This window comes from Eurytemora carolleeae, unplaced genomic scaffold (assembly GCF_000591075.1).
Source record: "Eurytemora carolleeae unplaced genomic scaffold, Eaff_2.0 scaffold746, whole genome shotgun sequence".
Classification (NCBI taxonomy): domain Eukaryota; kingdom Metazoa; phylum Arthropoda; class Copepoda; order Calanoida; family Temoridae; genus Eurytemora; species Eurytemora carolleeae.
Genome location: NW_019396773.1, coordinates 15127 through 35568, shown reverse-complemented (window position 1 = coordinate 35568; position 20442 = coordinate 15127). Strand labels below are relative to the sequence as shown.

Sequence of the window (20442 nt, the reverse complement as noted above, 5' to 3'; positions counted from 1 at the left end):
ACGGATATGTGATACAGGGTGAAGGGAAAGAAAAGATGGATCAAGGATTGCATAAAGTTAGAACGAAGCAGATAGAAATATCAAATGATTATGTACAAAATGTAAGGAGATATCCCTATAATGATTTTTTAATTAATCCTATTTTCCAGACGATAAAAGACTTTTAGCCGATTTGTAAGGTTAAGAGATCAACTGTTACGCACGTTAAAAATACTATTTTTAGAAATAAATAAATATGAAAAAACGAGAAGCTTTGCTAAGAAGCCTATTCAGATAATTGACATAGTTTTAAAATCGGAGAATTGTTGTTTCTAAAAACTTAAATTCATTAGTTTCCTTCTAAATATCTTGAATAATGTTTCACTGAAAACATAGATTTATTCTTAAAATCGATAAATATATAATTAATAAATTAAAATCATAAAACATGTTGTGCATGATCATAATGGAGACATAAAGGATACTTCCCTTTAAAGAAGGTTGTATATGATACTGTGGACTAGAGGGGGATGGCGAGGGAGGGAAGGATATTTCCATCTACAGAAGGTTGCATATGAGGAAGTTTTAAGAGATGAGGATGGCGAGGGAGGGAAGGATAGTTTCCTCTACAGAAGGTTGTAAATGAGGATGATGGACGGGATGAGGATGGAGAGGGAGGGAAGGATAGTTTCCTCTACAGAAGGTTGTAAATGAGGATGATGGAAGGGATGAGGATGGAGAGAGAGGGAAGGATATTTCTAGAAGAGTTGCAGAGATCTCCTTTACAGAAGCACATATAGACCTCAGTAGCTCTCACTTTTACATACGCACACCTTAAAATAAACTGTATACAGTCACACTCAATATACAGGATAAGCTGTTAAAACTTTAGAATTGTGGACATCGAGATTAATGCATGATCTCCTCTTTTTGTTAATCTGAGTAGCGTATGAAGAATCCCGAACAGCCAATCAGAAACCGGAAAATTTAAGATTTTGCGCGCCATTTAATAAGATAACTTTTATTGGTCGGAATCCAGAAAGGATATTCAATCAGAGGGGAGAAGAGTTGCTTAAGCAGAAATCCAATGCACAGTGGATATTATTAAAATTAAGCGGGTCGGTATTAAGGGTATCTAACTCTGAACTTTTCAGCTCTGGTAATATTCTTTTTATATAAAAATTCATATCTACTGAAAGGAACTTTAAACGTAATATTTCAAGTGACCATTCATTTAAACGTTATCTGAGTAATGATAACGAAGATATCGTCGTTTTTTAATCTCAAGGACTCATTTCTGACTTCTTCCTAACTTATTTCTGAAGCATACATCTGCAGTCACTTTTATTACAGAAATCATAAATTGAAAATGAGGTATCTAAAAAAATGATAATAAGTACTTCATCATTGGATAAAGATTTAAACAAACTGAATTTTATGAATTCCCTTTTTAAATGTGGGGTCCCTTAAAATTCCATCTACAGTCCCTTTAAACAGACTTGATAGGATAATAAAGGTACAAAAAACTAGGACACATAAATGACGTCACAGCTCCTGATGCTATAAGCAATGTTGACAAATGTAAACAAAAAACAAATACAAATTAAAGCATGTTAAAATGAAATTCTTGGCTTTGTTCTTTCGAGATTTTAAATTAAAATAAGAGTTTAAATTATGTATGTTAATGGTTCGAACAATAAATTAAAATAATAGTTTTAAATAAAAAATTGAGATTTTGGCGATCGAAAACCATTAACATCCGTCTTTAAGTTTTAGCATATCTTGGTGATATGATCAGAAATACAAAATAACAGTTTTTAAAATCTTCAAACAGGTAAAATCTTCAAACAGGTAAAATCTTCAAACAGGTAAAATCTTAAATTTGACGTGTCTGTTTGACATGATCCAGGGGAAGGTTTAAATGGACCGTATAAATTGAAATATTTTGTCCGGAAAAAAAGGTAACACATCCATTTTTTTAAAAATACACCAATATGAATTTTAAAAAATCCCCGAAAATGACAACTAAACATAGCTAAAATTGTAAATAGAAAAGGGGGCGCGAAGCGCCCTGAAGCCTCATTCAGAAGAGGATTCCATAATTAATCTAAGCGAGCTTTTACGAGTAAATATAAAANCGGCCCTACCACACAGAATCAAGATTTAACGAAAATGAATGATCTGGAATAATTAATTCAAATTAATACTGGCTTACACGAGATCTGTTTGAGTTTATACAGAGAAAAAAATTCAAAATATTATTTTCTGAAACCCATATCTTTTTGAAACCTCATGTAGTTGTATATGTCTCTATATTTTAAACTTATTAGTTTTGCTAGATCATATAGCAAATGTTGACAAAATTCTGGAGTTTACACCTTCAAGTTAATATATAGTGCTTAAAACAAAAATTTTTTTAGCAAGTAATCCGTTCTTTAATCCTAACACCCCCCCCCCCCTCTCCTTTGTTCTGGTAACATTGTATGTCATAAACATCTTTCTTTTTAAGTACATTCGGATCGGATATTCTCATATAAATGAAGGTGTTTGGATAATAGATGTATTGTTTACCGTTCTTTTCCATCACTTGGACCTCTCTGCATACAAGCTCGTTCTGTCGCAATTCCGAAATCATCTCCATCATTTTTATCCAACCCGTCCAAAGTTTTTTGACACCAACCTGAAAAAAACTTATATAATTATAAAGGACTAACAACAAAAAAAAAATTATGTATATGTATATTTTATGTACGTGAGGAGCAGGGGAAGCAGAGTGAGCAGGGGAGCTCTTGAACCTGAGGAGTAGGGGAGTTCATGTACCTGAGGAGCAGGGTAGATCATGTACCTGAAGAGCAGGGAAGCTCATGTTCCTAAAGAGCAGGGGAGCTCATGTACCCGAGGAGCAGGGGAGCTCATGTACCTGAGGAGCATGGGAGCTCATGTACCTAAGGAGTAGGGGAGATCATGTACCTGAAGAGCAGGGGAATTCATGTACCTGAGGAGCAGGGGAGATCATGTACCTGAGGAGCATGGGAGCTCATGTACCTGAGGAGTAGGGGAGATCATGTACCTGAAGAGTAGGAGAGCTCATGTTCCTAGGAGTAGGGGAGATCATGTACCTGAGGAGCAGGGGAGTTCATGTACCTGAGGAGCAGGGTAGCTCATGTACCTGAGGAGCAGGAGAGATCTAGTACCTGAGGAGCAGCTCATGTACCTGAGGAGCAGGGGAGATCATGTACCTGAGGAGCAGGAGAGATCATGTACCTGATGAGCAAGGGATCTCATGTACTGCTGCTGTATGAGAAGGAAGAGGAAGACCAGGTATTCTAGGTTCTGGGGGTGTGAAAGGATCTTTACAGTCTCCTTGTTGTCCTCTGGATCTGCAAGTATAGCATCTACGCAGACTGGATTGTGTATAGACTAGGAGAGGAAATATCAGTAAAATCAGGCTCCGTAGACCAACCATATTCTGAAATATAAAATCTACATTACAAAACATAATATTTTGTGAAATGAATGAATTATAAAATTTTTTTATAATTATGACGATTGAGTATTCACTACTTTGGAATCAACTGCAATGAAGAAATTCTGAATGAGTAATCAGTGCAACAAAAATTCTGGATGAGTATAATCAGTACAACGTAAATTCTGGATGAGGAACCAGTACAACGTAGATTCTGGATGAAGTAATCAGTACAACGGAAATGCTGGATGAGTAACCAGTACAACGTAGATTCTAGATGAGTAATTAGTACAACGGAAATTCTGGATGAGTAATCAGTACAACAGAAATGCTAAATGAGTAATCAGTACAACGTAGATTCGGAATGAATTAATACAACAGAAATAACGGATGGGTTATCAGTAAATCGGTTCCGTTTCAGTAATTTTATTGCCACAGAAATTCTGGATGAGGATTAAGTACTATGATCATTCCGAATGATCGAGTGATTAATAAAACGGAAATTCTGACTGGGTAAAAACACTCAGAAACCCAGAGTACGGATGCATCAGATATGTAAAAAAGTTAAGCACAAAACAGATAGAGTAAATTTTAACAAAATGTTACCTGTTCTATATTGTTAATGCAGTTTTAGAATTTTTTCTCACTTTTCGTTCATTGTTCCTGCACTTTTATACTCTGAAAAGTATATAATGACACTAAAAATTGAAATTAGGGTTACAAGAACACAAGCAGAAGTTTATATTTAGATATTTAGGATAACTAAACCACATTGAATGACTGAAACCAACCTTTCTATTTCTTAGAAACTAAATCATATGACAGAATGACGCAATTTAAGTGCATTTTCAAAACCTGTTTTTTCAAGAATGTTACGATACCAACAATATTTGTTATATATTAAAACTTCACCCTCCTTTTACCATTATATCTAATATTGGTATCTACCTAACTTTTCGTTCACCCGTATATTGTATTTTATACACTCGTCGTCCTGACGTTGAAATCTCCGACTGAAGAATGTAGAATGTGGAGTGTACTGTGTCAAAACCAGTTTCCATTCTATCTAGGGTTAATATTCTCTATATTAACATGGGGTTTATATAATTCAAGATATTATAATTTTAATGTCAAACTATAGTTCTCTTGTATGTAAATGCTGGAAATGGGAGGAATGGTTAGAAAGATTTTCACGGACAAATAGAAATCTGTGATTGGTCCAAGAGGTTTATGTCGGTTTATTAAATACAGAGCGTCCCATATCATATTAGATTATCTCTAATCTTTAACGACAAAATAAACCCTTAATACTCGAAGAACTTATCATTTTCTGCAAGAAAATTCTTATATAAGCCTTATGTTATTTTTCAACTTGATTTATTCGAATTAAATTTTCTTATTAGTCCCGAAAATCGCAATTTAGACCCGTTGACGGTCTAATATGATGTGGGACACCCTGTATATTGAGCTGAGAGGGAAAGTGTTGAAATTCCATACTGCAGAGATCAGACAAGGTTAGTTGATAAACATGGAACTGTCTGATGATTAAGAACTAATCACACAAACATTTTTTTGTTTCGAATTTCCTATCTAATTTTTAAGACGTTAGGCTTTACACTCTTTCCAACTAATACGTGAGTCTAACAACTTGTCACGAGATCTATAGATTTCTTAATAAACATACATATACTTCAATTCTGATTCCTATATTTGTATAATTGGAAATCAATCTAGATCTGAAATATATTAATTTTAGGTTTAACTTTATAAATAGTTGTGTTCCCCTTAATCCGGTCTCCGCAGTTTAGAATTTATTAATTCAAGTATAAATATCAATCTAAACTTGTGTTTGATCTAGAAGTATCCTTCATAGTTCGGATTGGTTTTATCCTATATTAATAGTTTGGATTAAAGAGCGGGGAAAGATTGGAGGAAGAGGAGGGAGAAATGAAGAGGTGGGAGAAATGAAGAGGTGGGAGAAATGAAGAGGTGGGAGAAATGAAGAGGAGGGAGAAATGAAGAGGAGGGAAAAATGAAGAGGTGGGAGAAATGAAGAGGTGGGAGAAATGAAAAGGTGGGAGAAATGAAGAGGAGGGAGAAATGATGAGGTGGGAGAGATGAAGAAGTGGGAGAAATAAAGAGGTGGGAGAAATGAAGAGGTGGGAGAGATGAAGAGGTGGGAGAAATGAAGAGGAGGGATAAATTAAGGGGAGAAATGACGAGAAGAGAAAACGATGGAGAGGAGGGAGAGAGGGATGAGAGGGAGACAAAGTAAGGGAGGAGGGAGAGAGGGAGGAGAGGGAGACAAAGTGAGGGAGGAGGGAGATGGTGGGAATGAAAGGAGAGAGAGACAAAGCAAGGGAGGAGGGAGATGGTGGGAATGAAAGGAGAGTGAGTAGGAGAGGAAAAATAAATGAAGCTAGGGATAGGATCAGTACACTTAAGTGTAATTGTATGATAAAAAGAGATATATGAATGTAGAAAAATTAAACATCTGCTAAATCTTTCTGAAAATCTATGAATGAGACTAAGAGAGGCTAAGATGTAATCTGGACTTGTTTAAATATTAGATCAAAGATTGCATAGATAGTTGAAGTATTCATATAAGATTTATAAGATAAGACAATAGTAATATTTTGGCCTGTCTATACAATCAGTGGTCTTTAATCTTTCGTACAATTTAGTAATCAGTGGTCTGTAATCATTTGTCCTATCTATTTTATGATTGGTCTGTAATATCTTGTCCTATCTTTGTTATAAGTGGTCTTTAATCTATTGTCCTATGTATGTAATAACCGTCTGTTATCTCTTGTCCTATCTAAGTAATCAGCGGTCTGTAGTCTCTTGTCCCTTTTGTGCAATCAATATTCTGAAATCTATTGTCCTATCTATGCAATCATTGGTGTGTTATATCTTGTTCTATCTTTGAAATCAGAAATTTGTTATCTCTTGTCCTATCTATGGAAGTAGTGGTCTGTAATCGCTTGTTCTATCTATGTAACAGTGTTCTGTAATTGCTTGTTCTATCTATGTAACAGTGGTCTGTAATCTCTTTTTCTATCTAAAGGGTGAACCTAAAAGAACCACACAAAACGGATTTTTTGGATTATTACTAAGAAAAACCATATAATAATGGATGAAAATCCGCAAAACTATTATTTGGGACCAGTTGATAGTGAATCTACCAAGAAAAAATGGATAAAAAGCTTAAATCCATCTTGAAATCACAGATAGAGACCTATCTCCAGAAAAAGCAACATGCCAGTGATGGTGAAATAATGAAGTGACTGTATATTGGTGCAGTTCCCGGTCCTGACACTGTCAATGCAATCAAAAAAGAAAGCCTGATAAGCTTTGTTGTCTACCAGAAGAAGAAGTTTGCAATGTATGGGTTCTGTGCTGATCACCTAAAGGGGAATAGACGACCCTCTGTTCCAGGAAGAAAGATTGCCCAGGTGAAGAGACTGATGAACAATTAGGAACGCAGGAGCACTTGGTCTGTTTCTAAAAGAGTTGGAGTCTCTCAAACATCAGTTGTAAGAATCATGAAAAAATATGGATATAAGGCATACCACAAGTATAAGGTACAGAAAATGTCAGATGAGCACAAGGAGAGACGTGTGGAGTGTGCAAGGATGTTCCTTAGTGTTTATGGGAGAAGAGTGAGGAATGACAGAAAGTGGGGAAAGATCATCAATACTGATTTCAGTGTCAAAATCACTACTTATGGCCAATAGAAAATGTTTGGAGTATTCTTAAGGGAAAGGTTGCTGAAAAAGAATGCTCTAATGACCAACAGCTGAAGAAAGCCATCATTGCAGCATGGAGAGAGATTGACGATGATAAGGCTCTATGTAGACATTTAATGGCATCTCTGCCCCACCGACTACAAGCTGTTATAGACAAAGAAGGCCGTCAAATCCAGAAGGGAGACTACTAAAAGTTTCAAAATACTCAAATATATATGTAACCACTAAAATATATCCAATAAAACTGTTTGAATCATAATGCATTAAACAATTAGAGAAGAATTTGTATTATGTGTGGTTTTTTTAGGTTCACCCTTTATGTAATCAGTGTTCTAGAAACTAAGTAATCTTGTATTTGCTGACTAGACACTATTTCTACAGGGTTTGCAAACTTGGTTTCCAAACCTATGGGAGTATAGGAGAATAATTAAGAGTATTAGAAACAGTTCAAGGTTTGTTGGTTTTAGAAACTAATTTTTGAATTTTGTTTTTTAAACAAATAAGTTGTGAGTATTCCAGTGCAAATTACAATACAGGGTTTCCTACAAAGGATGAGACTGGAAAGACGACGTAAAACTATTCAAATATGACGATTTCAACCATTAATTTAAGGAAACAGATATTATTACTTATGTACAGTCGTCTCTGAAGTCTCATCGTTTGTTGCTAACCGGTATCTTATTTCAATCTCAGTTGAATGGACTGTAGACTTAGTTCTATTTATAGACTTGTATTAAAGACTTGCATTATAGACTTGCATTATAGACTTGCATTATAGACTTGCATTTCCGATTAACAACGGTATTTTAAACCGTCGTCGGATCATGGACGGGGAAGAAATTCATCTGCATGAAAGACGGTACATATATTGCCCGTTATAGAATTCTATCCTTTAGAATATATTTTTGTAAATAGCGGTTTAAAAAATTCTATTGAAAATGTTTTATTTTTCAGTGAAACCCGAAAAACATTATAAAATATGCAACAAAAATAGTTTTCCACAATTAGATGCGTTTCTTTAATAAAATTCATAAGCAATTCTGTCTCCTTGACAAAAGTTGTGAATCGGTCATGCCATGTCTCTACAAAGGTAAAGTAACTTGAAATGACGTCTTGAGCCCCTTTAGATTAAATCATTTTGGGGCTGGGGAGCAGAAGTAGAACGAGGAGCTGGGGAGCAGAAGTAGGACGAGGGGCTGGGGAGTAGAAGTAGGAGGAGGGGCTGGGGAGCAGAAGTAGGACAAGGAGCTGGGGAGCAGAAGTAGGACGAGGGGCTTGGGAGCAGAATTATAGGACGAAGGGCTGGGCAGCAAAAGTAGGACGAAGGGCTGGGGAGCAGAAGTAGGACGAGGGGTTGGGGAGCAAAAGTAGGACGATCCTGAAAGTCTGATTTGTTTCGATACGTAACAGCTTGTTAGCTTGAAGGTAAGGAACTGTAAGCGTAACTTCAAGTTTCTATCAGTTACTACATTTAAAACAATTATTCCCTCATCCTGAGATATCCGGTATCTACTTTAGTATGTCTTTCTCGAAATTTGAATGTTATAATGTAGATCTTTATATAATTACATGTATCATATTTGTATACGTGTCTGATGAGGGCATTGAGGGCATCGAGGATGTGAGTGCAGAGTGAGTGACTTAATGACTGAGAGTGGGAGTGAAGAGGTGAGTGAGTGAGAGGGCGATGGAGTGAGTGAGTGAGAATGTAAGTGTGCAAGTGAGTGTGAGTTTGTAAGGGTATTGTGTGTGTGTGCCGAAGTGTGAAATGAGTATGTTTCCAGTGCACTAATCTGCTCCCTTGAGATATCCATACACTCACTAAACCTTACTCTTTATACAAACTTAGTTTATTCTTTCTCTAGATATATATATACCAGCTGACCTCAGGTCGCTTAATCTTAATCTAATGTGAGCAGTTTTAAGTTTGAGGAAAAATGGTGGATCCCTTAATTAAAGATATCATTGCAGGGTATGACAAACACTGGGAATATCGAAGAGGAATAAATCTAATCTAGATCTGCATAAGAACGAGGTCAATGCACAGAACAGCGATCTACGAGGCATATATATCGAAGTAAATATTTTTCGCCAGATCCCTGCTTTTGTTTTTACCGTAATACAAACCGATATTTTTTGTAGCTGTGTATATAGTGTAATTACTATATAAAGTTATTGACGGGTAAATCATTATAATTTTAGTTTCAGTTACATTTAAAGAAATACAAGAAAACAAAAATTAGATTTTTGAACTAAGAAAGTAATGTTTAAACGATATACCGTTTCTGAAAAGAAAATGCGAACATGATAATCTTCTGTTTCATAAACAAGTATTTATTTTTCAGTTTTGTCTATCTTTATAAACATAAAATTAACATGTTTCATGAATTAGAGAATCGAGAAATAATTGTTATAAAAAAGGAGTTTTATTTACATACATTTACATAATAAACCAATATAATTACATAACTGTGGTACATGCTAGGATATTTACTTAACTATTAACATGGGTTAAAGTAATTTTTTGTGACCAGATTCTTCAGTTCGATTATTTTTTCGTCGAATTTTTTCTTACGGCGCGTAAATTGAGGTTGAAAAAAATATGTAAATTGTGGAAAATTGTTTTAGTTGAAGTCGTGGAAACATGTTTTACGCCGAATAATAAATTTACGCACATGTTTACATGTTTACCTGTAATTAAGGAAATAAAAAAACATATTAAATTTGTCATTATGAAGGTTAAAGTTAAAATATCAACATATTGTCTTAACACAGCTTTTTATAAAAGTTTTGAAAAAATAAGAAGAAAGAGGCAGCTTCATGTAGTAAATATTTTGAAAAAATAAGAAGAAAGAAGCAGCTTCATGTAGAAACCATTTTGAAAATCTTTATCTGAATATATTCAACATAAAGATATAGAGCGATGCATTTGAAAATATAATTAAGCAATTAAGAAAATAACAAAAATCAGTTTTTTATTACAAAATTAGAGAGTTTAAAGGGAGTGACCGGCTATGTAAGGTAGTTTAATTTAGTACGCAGTGTTGTCGAAAACTTTTTTCGGATTCATTTGAGACATATTTCACTTTTTAAAGATCTGTAAATCCTGAGTTTGAGCGCAAATTAGAAGAACAAAACTCCTACTTTGGGGGTGGATACGCTCTCAGAATTAGTTTTTTTTTAAATTATTAAATAACGACAACGAAAAATAAAGTAAAAATTATGCAGTAATCCTTTTAAGTAAAAAACAGAAATCAGTTTTTTATTGCAAAATTAGAGAGTTTAAGGTTTTGTTTTGATTAAAGAATTTCAAGGTTAATCTCTTGCAGAAAAATATGATTCTTCTTCTATGCTCCCAACCTTGTTTCTACTGCTCCAATATCTTGCTCCTCAATTTAGGAAACAGTGCTCAAATGCTAAATAAATCATAATTAGAAGACTCCAACCAAAACCAAACGGCAAAAGACAAATTCATGCGAAAGTTTTAGCTCTTCAAAAAGAGTTTTTGATATATGAAAGTTTCGAGCTTATTTAAGAAAATATTGATCTTTACCCCAAATATATACAATATTAAATTTTCTGATCTAAATTGGAAAGGAATTTACAGTTTTTCCTGGTAAATTAATTTTTCCAGCTTATTCTTCTTCAACTAAGAAATATACAATGATACAGTTCAAAAATATCTGTCTATCTATCTATCTATCTACAATTCTTCTAAATCTAACACTCTCAGATCCGTGAAACAAAAAAACAAAAACTCTTTTAGAAAGGAGTTGAGTTTTTGCCCCAAACTCTGATTTTCTATTCTCTATATCTTTGCAACCCAATGTCGTAGACCTTAGATATTTCAAACTATTAATACTTATAGATAGAATAATCTAAGTTTGAAATATCAAAGGTTTGCACCATCTGGTTGCACAGATATTGGGATCAGAAGATTTGAGTTTGTGGAAAAAACTCAATTCCTTTTCGGTTTATTTAACCATCTTCAGGGCATATTCTATCTATCTATCTATCTATCTATCTATCTATCTATCTATCTATCTATCTATCTATCTATCTATCTATCTATCTATCTATCTATCTATCTGTATCCCCTCCTGTCTGCTGTAACTATATAATGATATGCTAATCTATATTATAGTATATTAATTGATTAAAAGTTTCTGTTTGCCTGTATATCTGGTCAGAAAGTTTGACTGTAGGTTGGATAGGTTAACCAAACTCTTAATATTGATAAAGTTTCCAAGTTAGACCCTGAGCACTGCAGGATTGGGTCTAATTACTCCGGGGTTGGAGTTACATCAATATAGTCCTGTGTTGTCTGGTTAACCGTTTACTATAATTACACGGATGTTTGGTTTGTTGACACCAAGCTTATGTAAACAAATTGGAAACAGTGTAAACTATACTTAATTAATATAAAATTATGCTAATGCAACACTACATGGAGACATGAAAATAATTCAAGTTAATGAATTTTGCAGCTTTAAATTAAGTGCACGGCATTGCCGTAATTTTGAACTGAACAGATAGAAAACAAAATTAAACCTTGCTCTGAATGCAATCCATATTTTCATCACAATTGCATAGTTTGTTGTTAGACCTCTTATTTGGTTTCTATTTTTAAATATAATTTTCTCTCTAATTTATTCTCCTTTACAAAAGTATTCAAAACATTTCATCCTCAGAAGATTTATTTTTCACGGTATATTTGAGAATTTTATTACCTTCAGAAGAATTTCTCTTCTATCTCTGTCTTCCGTCCTGGATCCGTCCTTCTCTTCAACCTGGACATTCTCCTCATCTTCTCCCCTGTCCTCCTCTCTGTCCTCGATCCTTTCTATATCAACTACTTCATCTCCTTCAGAATCTTCTTCATCCAACTCAGCAGGATTATTCTCCCGCTTCTTCTCCTCCTTCTCCTCTTCTCCTTTGTTGAAAGGTTGGAATGCAGACTCTCTAAATCCAGGTCTAAAAGCAGGCACAGATATTGTAACTGAACAAGCTTAGGTTAGATACAGTAGAGGAACAAGTTAGTAAAGGAACGGTTCAGATAGGTTTAGTGGTTTCGTAGAGGAACAGGTCCAGATGCAGGTTTAGAAAAGGAACAGGTTCAGATACAAGTTACGTAAAGGAACAGGTTCAGATGCAGGTTTAGTAAAGGAACAGGGTTAGATACAGGTTTAGTAGAGGAACAGGTTCAGATACAGGTTTAGTAAAGAAACAGGTTTAGAACAAGGCTTAGTAAAGGAACAGGATTAGATATAGGTTAGTAAAGAAACAGGTTTAGAAACCGCTTTAGTAAAGGAACAGGATTAGATACAGGTTTAGTATAGTAACAGGTTCAGATACATGTTTAGTAAAGGAACAGGGTCAGATACAGGTTCACTAAAGGAACAGGTTCAGTTACAGGTTTGGTAAAAGTAACAGGTTTAGATACAGGTTTAGTAAAAGAACAGGTTCATATACAGGTTTAGTAAAAGGAACAGGTTCAGATACATGTTAGTTTAGGAATAGGCTCAGATACAGGTTTAGTACAGGAACAAGTTCAGATCCAGGTTTAGTAAAGGAACAGGTCCAAATGCAGGTTTAGTAAAGGAAAAGGTTCAGATACAAGTTACGTAAAGGAACAGGTTCAGATGCAGGTTTAGGAAAGGAACAGGGTTAGATACAGGTTTTGTAAAGAAACAGGTTCAGGTACAGGTTTAGTAAAGAAACAGGTTCAGATACAGGTTTAGCAAAGAAACAGGTTTAGATACAGGTTTAGTAAAGGAACAGGTTTAGAGACAGATTTAGTAAATGAACAGGTTCAGATACAGGTTTAGTAAAGAAACATGTAAAGATACAGGTTTAGTAAAGGAACAGGTTTAGATACAGGTTTAGTAAAGAAACATGTAAAGATGCAGGTTTAGTAAAGGAACAGGTTTAGATACAGGTTTAGTAAAGAAACATGTAAAGATACAGATTTAGTAAAGGAACAGGTTTAGATACAGGTTTAGCAAAGAAACATGTAAAGATACAGGTTTAGTAAAGAAACAGGTGTATAGATACATATTTAGTAAGAAACAGGAAAGGAAAAGTTTCAGAACCTGCAGATTTCTGTACAATCCTTTTCTATTCTGAACTCGAAAATGAGTTTTCTATCAAATTAGATAAAAGATCGATTTGTTCACTGATGCTGCCAATCAAATTTAGAATCTGCGCCAACCAGTAATCCAGTCAAAATATACTGGGTTCGATTCAATCAAACCAATAAAATTACGGGAACAGGAGAAAATCTAATTTTACTTGATTTTGGATGAAACTAGATTTATGTTTGGAGCGTGATAAAGGAAAGAAAAATAGTTACACAGAAAACTGAACAGTTAGAGAACTGAACAATTAGAGAACTGAACAGTTAGAGAACTGAACAGTTAGAGAACTGAACAGTTAGAGAACTAAACAGTTAGAGTACTGAACAGTTAGAGAACTGAACAGTTAGAGAACTGAACAGTTAGAAAACTGAACAGTTAGAGAACTGAACAGTTAGAAAACTGAACAGTTAGAGAACTGAACAGTTATAGAACTGAACAGATAGATAATTAAACAATTAAATAACTTGATATTTTGAATAGAAAATTTTAGTTTGGAACAGTTGTTTTAAAAATATTCAGAAATCAATTTGAGAATGAAAATTAATATATTTAAAGTATTTAAATAGAATTGGATATTGTAACCCTGAGCTAAATGGTTTATTACCTGAAGAAAGGACCGTCCATAAACTCTGATACCGAGGTTCGTTTCTTCTCTCTCTCCAGGTTAGAATTGTTGTTGGAGAAGAAGAAGTCTAGGAAAGGTTGTGTATGGTTGGGTTGGAAGAGTGTATCTTTTCCAGGTATAGCTGCTGGAAGACCTGGATGTGGGAAGGGTGGAGCTAGGGGTCGGTCAGGCCATAGGAAGGGATACTGGGGCCTAGGCCATAGATACTCCCGGATATTCCTGGTTGGAAGGTTCGGGAGCTTGTAAAAAGATTGGATAGGTTCGCTTAGCTCAGGTTCGGAGATGGTTTCCTGCTTCACTTGTTTAGGAAGAGGAGGAGAGAGGAGAGGGGATTCTGAGGAGAAGGAAGGGGTGGGGGAGTCTCCAGAGGGTAACATTCTCTTTCTTGTACCTCCGTTAAACATAGCCTGAAAATAGGAATATGTATTTTTTATCATTGTAGTAATGATCGACTAGGAAACATCAGGTTATAATTAGAATATGAAACTAGGAAGCTGAAGGTCGAGTTTTTTGTTCATGCGTGATAAACTTAGAGTTTTTTAAAAACAATTAAACTTATTTAAATATTTTGCCTGATTTGTAAATTTAAGAACTGAATGAGCTTGCGTTTAGCTTAGTGTTAGTATGAATGGAGTAATTGAAAAAATGCTGATTGGGTTTGGGTTAGAGCTTGCACATTTTGGATGACTGTGAAGAAGGAGGAAAAGTTATATAGGGTGTCCTAAAAAACAAAAAGATTTAACGTCTTATGAGTTATGATCTGTCCAAAATGTAATCTGCCTTCTTTTTATCTTCGAAATTGACGGAGATATTAAACAAATCAATGATTTTGTTTTAATTCAATGAATTTGAATCTGGACAGATTTCTCGATAGCTCAGTAAATAAAAATAGTAGTTTTGATATTAAATTTGTGTTCTGGTAATAATGCTGCGCTAACCAAAAACGATATAGAAGTCGTCACTCATGTTTATTGGGGACACCCTGAAGGACGAATATTACCTTCACATCCTCCCATGCATGAACCACCTCATCTGGAGGATCTCCCACTAGACAAATATGTCTCCTCCAGGAGTTAAAATTAGCAGCGTCAGGTTGAATGTACTTCGTATCATCTGTTATTCTAAAAATAACTGGTTTAATCTTGTATTCTTAGAACATACCATGCGTTCATGTTGCAGCTTAAACACACCCATTGTATTCTTAGAACATACCTTGCGTTCATGTTTCAGTCTGAACACACCCATTGTATTCTTAGAACATACCTTGCGTTCATGTTTCAGTCTGAACACACCCATAGTATTCTTAAAACATACCATGCGTTCATGTTTCAGTCTGAAGTTTGTAGTTTAGATAGCTCGTATGAAATCTACGAATTCTGACACAAAAAAGTTTGATTTTGTTGACTAGAACATTGAAAAATAAAAATCGTTAAAATATTTTAAATGTTAAAGTCAGCATTTACTTTTTGCATTGTACAATAAAAGCAAAATAATAGCGTATGATTTTTAATATGTTCTTAGATTTTTAGAAGCCTCTAGATTGCAAAAAGTCTACGTTTTAAGGGAGTGTTCGCTAAAAATGAAAGGTGGTATAGGCATACGTCGAAAAATAAAAACAGATCTGCCAAATTGAACAAAAAAGTAATTATCTCCTATATTCCGAACAAAACATTCTATTATTTGTTATTTTAAACAGACTTTCTGAACTAATATACTTAAATAGATCTATTCATAAGAATGTATTTACTAATTTTAAAACTGTCATTTTGTGTTCAAGTTTATTTGTGACAACTGTCTAATTCTTGTGTCATAAGATACAGGGTTACCCTGAAAGGATAAAACTTCAGAGACAACTGTATTCAGAACTTTTTGATTGAATTTAAGATGGCAGACCTTTCAACCATCAGAACATCCGAGTTTCTGGTTTCATGGATTTAAAGTTGAGAAATCAGAATACAAATCAAAAAATATAAAGAAACCACATGAAATAATATTTCGTTGCAAAAAATATTGGCATCCACAAAAATGTTTGACCCCATTCATGAAATTGAGTTTCCGATTCTAGGTCTTATCACGATACTAACTGTCTTAAGTTTTGAACTCTGTGAACTATGGGTTTGTGAACTGGTGAACTGGTTTGTGATTTTACCTGTGAGAATGAAACACGAACTTGTTTGGAGAGAAGAAAACTGTACAAAATATACATTTAATACATTTAGCTCTAAACATTAGAACTCCGTCAAGATTAAATTCATATCTAGCTGCTGTGTGATCGAAAAGTAGATCACAAAATCTGATTTTCTAATCCCTATTTCATTACAAAAAAAGATTCGTAGACCATATTTAAACCATGAATTCTGTTAGATCAAATAATCTAAGTTTGAAATATTAAAGGTTTACACCATCAGGTTGCATCAGTTTGTCGCAAAGACTGAATTCCTTTAGACAATAGTAAAAAATTATGCAGAAAATAGTCTAAATTATCTAAGTATTTATGAAATGTTCATGATTACTGGTACACATAAAAAATATTCTTTTTTTAATTGTTTTTTTTTTGTGAGAGTTAGGTGGGGGTGGGTTAGAAACATGTTAACGTAGTTCTATTCCTAGATGAGTTGTATCTAGACGGAGAGAACTGTCCTCTGCAACCCCAGGCGCACTCATGATATATCTCAAAAGCAAAGTTGTCTGGTAGACGAGGAGGAGAATTATCTCCAAGGAAACTCTTGCATAATCTCTCAGCTTCTCTTCGTGTGATCATACCACATCTCCTTAAACAGAGAAAGATTAAACGACGGAGCAAAGGATGACTATTGTGATGAGTATTTGCAGAAAAGCATCCGATACGGATCTTTAAAATTCTCTACGCACATTGACATTGGCAGGCTGTTCGCCATAGAAAGTCCATTTTTCTTGAGATCCGTTGCTGTTGGTTTTCTCAAATACTATGCGAAATGCGAAATGAACAATTTTGAAAATGGCCAAGTCAGGGAAACCAGGAGATAACAGAATTGCAGCAATATTAATGAAGTATCATTCTCAAATATATATTCTTTTATCGAAGTTAAACCTGACTGAAGATAATTGACAGATTAACTAAAGGAATTGAGTCTTTGGAACAAAATCAAATATTTAAACCACAATATCTTTAGAACTCGATGTTGTAAACCTTTGATATTTCAAACTCAGATTATTTGATCTAACAGAATTCATAGTTCGAAATATCTAAGATATGCAACACTTGGTTCCAAAGATATAGTGATTAGAAAATCAGAGTGTGTGGCAAAGACTCAATTCCTTTAATTAACAAATATCTGAGTATTGTTTACCTGGATGAGATTGGCATAGCGCCAGCCCTGCGTAATATCTCTAGTTGAACCGGCGTACACTGTACGCATGTTATACCCAGTGCAACTCTTCTATTGTGGATTTCATTGTAAGAAAATTCCTAAAAAAGAAAACAGATGATTTACATTTAAAATCAAATACAATGAAAATATCAATAGTTTTTAGCCACTTAAATTATGATAGTTTATGACTGTTTCTGAATATTACTTAAACTGAGATGGTATTTAAATACTTAAATTATCATAGTTCATGACAGTTTCTGAATACTACTGAAACTAATTGATGGTTTCTAGATACTTAAATTATAATAGTTTCTAAATAATTGAATTATGATTGTTTCTGAATACTTAAACTAAAATAGTATTTTAATGCTTGAATTATGATAGTCTCTAAATATTTTAATGCTTGAATTATGATAGTCTCTAAATATTTGACTTATGATAGTTTCTAAATACTAAGTCTAAGATAGTCTTTTAATACTTGAATTATGATATATTTGAATTAGTATAGTTTCTAAATACTTAAACTTTTAATGCTTTAATTATGATAGTCTCTAAATATTTGAATTATGATAGTCTCTAAATATTTGAATTATGATTGTTTTTAAATACTTGAATTATACTAGAGTTTCTAAATACAATTATGCTAGTTTCTAAATACTTAAACTAAGATAGTCTTTTATACTTGAATTATGATAGTTTCTAAATACTTGAATTATGACTGTTTTTAAATAATTGAATTATGCTAGTTTCTAAATACTTAAACTAAGATAGTCTTTTATACTTGAATTATGATTGTACGCAGAAACTAACTAATCCAGGTCTAGTACGGGGAAACTAACTAATCTAGTTCTAGTACGCAGAAACTAACTAATCTAGGCCTAGTGCGAAGAAACTAACTAATCTAGGCCTAGTGCAGATAAACTAACTATTCTAGGCCTAGTACGGAGAATCTAACCAATCTAGGTCTAGTACGGGGAAACTAACTAATCTAGTTCTAGTACGCAGAAACTAACTAATCTAGGTCTAGTACGGAGAAACTAACTAATCTAGTTCTAGTACGCAGAAACTAACTAATCTAGGTCTAGTGCGAAGAAACTAACTAATCTTGGCCTAGTGCAGATAAACTAACTATTCTAGGCCTAGTATGGAGAAACTAACTAATCTAGATCTAGTACGGAGAAATTAACTATTCTAGGCCTAGTACGGAGAATCTAACCAATCTAGGTCTAGTACGGGGAAACTAACCAATCCAGGTCTAGTACGGGGAAACTAACTAATCTAGGTCTAGTACGGAGAAATTAACTAATCTAGGTCTAGTACGGAGAAACTAACTAATCTAGGTCTAGTACGGAGAAACTAACTAATCTAGGCCTAGTACGGAGAAACTAACTAATCTAGTTCTAGTACGCAGAAACTAACTAATATAGGCCTTGTGCGGATAAACTAACTCATCTAGGCCTAGTGCGAAGATCTAACTAATATAGGCCTTGTGCTGATAAACTAACTTATCTAGGCCTAGTACGGAGAAACTAACTAATCTAGGTCTAGTACGGAGAATCTAACTTTATAGTACGGAGAAACTAACTAATCTAGGTCTAGTACGCAGAAACTAACTAATCTAGGTCTAGTACGGAGAAACTAACTAATCTAGGCCTAGTACGGAGAAATTAACTAATCTAGGTCTAGTACGGAGAATCTAACCTATCTAGGTCTAGTAAGGAGAAATTAGGTGAACCTGATTTTGTTTCATCTGTTCTAATCTTCTCTGTTCTTCTATTGGATCTTTCACAAGGGGATAGGGATATCTAAAATATTATTCATTAAATCTTCTTTAGATAAAGTGGCACGGAAGGGAAATTATTTTTCGACACAAACTTTAATTTTCTTATCCCTTTATCTTTGAAACTCGATGTCGTTTTCCTTGGTTTCAAATTATGAATTCTGTTAGATCAAATAGTCTAAGTTTGAAATTTCTTTTTACAGCATCAGGTTGCAAAGAAATAGGGATTGTAGAGTTTGTGGCTAATACTTAATTCCTTTTAATTCTGTTTTTAGATATTCGCCATAAAAAAAGAGAACAGGATGAATTTGAATAAAATATCTGAAGAATCTTACTTTATTTCTGGACTAAATAGTCCGTATTTATTCTCCTCCTGACTTTGCATTACGAGAAAACTCCATCGAAACCTCAATCTTTAAATTGGTAATAGATGTAGCACTGTAGAAGTAGAGAACTTTGAGTGGAGCTTTGTATAAAACAAGTTGTAGAGCTGTAGAATTTTTTGTAGAATTGTAGAACTGCAGACGTGTAGAAATGTAGAACTTTTAAATAGTAGATCGGTTGGACTATGGAACTGCAGATCTATAAAACTGTAAAAGTATAGAACTGTAGAACTGAGAACCATAAAACAGGGAAAATACCAATCTGCAGAACAGTGAAACTGTACATAGAACCGTATAATAGCAGAACCTTGCAGGATATGGTTTCCTCCGAGAACTGCTGAGCTGAACCTATCGGAGAAGTAAACCCTGGAGATCCAAACCATTCCCGGTTTTGTATCCGTCCTCCGGTAATCCTCAATACTAGCCTCCTATTGGTTCTTTATCCTCCGGTCTCCTACCATTGGACCCATGGTTTAATCTCTCCTCCTATTGGTGTATGAACACGATGTTATCGGAACCTCTCCAATAGGATCTGAGTAAAGGCGGTAACTAACAAGTTCTCTCAAGTATAAGTATGATTTTCAGACGGATGAGAAGGATGAGAAGAAGGATTATCTATCTATCAACAATACACAAATTTACAAAGTTCTGATGAGATTTTTCTATCTTTTATTTCTCCCTGATAGCGGCCCGGGAAAAAAACTCAGCTAAAAATGGTTTCCAACGTTGGTATTTATAAAGTTTCAATCAAATTGAATGGTTTGAGTAAAAGTTTCTTTGAAAACACAAATATCTATCTTCATTATTGTTATACTATTACTCACGTCACAAAGAGGTTTAAAGAGTACTTAAAATTGAGGTTGTCTTTTTGTTTTCTACTTGCCAAATGTGCAAAAAATGATCGAATTTATTCATTTATTTTACGTTTTTTAATAATTAATAGTACTTTATTCAGGCAATATTGCGATGTTTA

General features: G+C 34.2%; 2 protein-coding genes across 2 annotated transcripts; both read right to left on the bottom strand.

Moving 5' to 3' along the window:
* Window positions 1-356: 356 nt before the first annotated feature.
* Window positions 357-4129, bottom strand: LOC111708543 (uncharacterized). Its single transcript, XM_023481949.1, has 4 exons — window positions 4052-4129; window positions 3244-3448; window positions 2551-2659; window positions 357-812 (listed from the first exon to the last, which is right to left on the bottom strand). Exons 2-4 carry the CDS (start codon window positions 3443-3445, stop codon window positions 674-676), a joined length of 450 nt encoding a protein of 149 aa, XP_023337717.1. The 5' UTR covers window positions 3446-3448; window positions 4052-4129; the 3' UTR covers window positions 357-673.
* Window positions 4130-10433: 6304 nt separating this feature from the next.
* On the bottom strand, window positions 10434-18758 carry LOC111708529 (SKI family transcriptional corepressor 1 homolog-B). The gene is made up of 9 exons (XM_023481933.1): window positions 18755-18758; window positions 17927-17934; window positions 17286-17404; window positions 16551-16727; window positions 16106-16177; window positions 14957-15077; window positions 13936-14363; window positions 11925-12168; window positions 10434-10610 (listed from the first exon to the last, which is right to left on the bottom strand). The coding sequence occupies exons 1-9, from the start codon at window positions 18756-18758 to the stop codon at window positions 10590-10592; spliced, it is 1194 nt and encodes a 397-aa protein (XP_023337701.1). The 3' UTR covers window positions 10434-10589.
* Window positions 18759-20442: the final 1684 nt, after the last annotated feature.

Bases quoted from the DNA above. Each gene is read 5' to 3' on its own strand.
- LOC111708529 (XM_023481933.1), bottom strand. The intron at 12,169-13,935 runs GTAATAAACCAT...GCCTGCTTTTAG, and splicing joins ATGGACGGTCCTTTCTTCAG to ACCTGGATTTAGAGAGTCTG. The intron at 10,611-11,924 runs GTAATAAAATTC...TGATTTATTTAG, and splicing joins GAAGAGAAATTCTTCTGAAG to CATTTGAGCACTGTTTCCTA.
- LOC111708543 (XM_023481949.1), bottom strand. From the start codon at position 3,445: ATGGTTGGTCTACGGAGCCTGATTTTACTGATATTTCCTCTCCTAGTC. The intron at 2,660-3,243 runs GTACATGATCTC...AGTTTTTTTCAG, and splicing joins TGAGATCCCTTGCTCATCAG to GTTGGTGTCAAAAAACTTTG. The intron at 813-2,550 runs GTAAACAATACA...GTTTATTTTAAG, and splicing joins CCAAGTGATGGAAAAGAACG to GTGTGCGTATGTAAAAGTGA.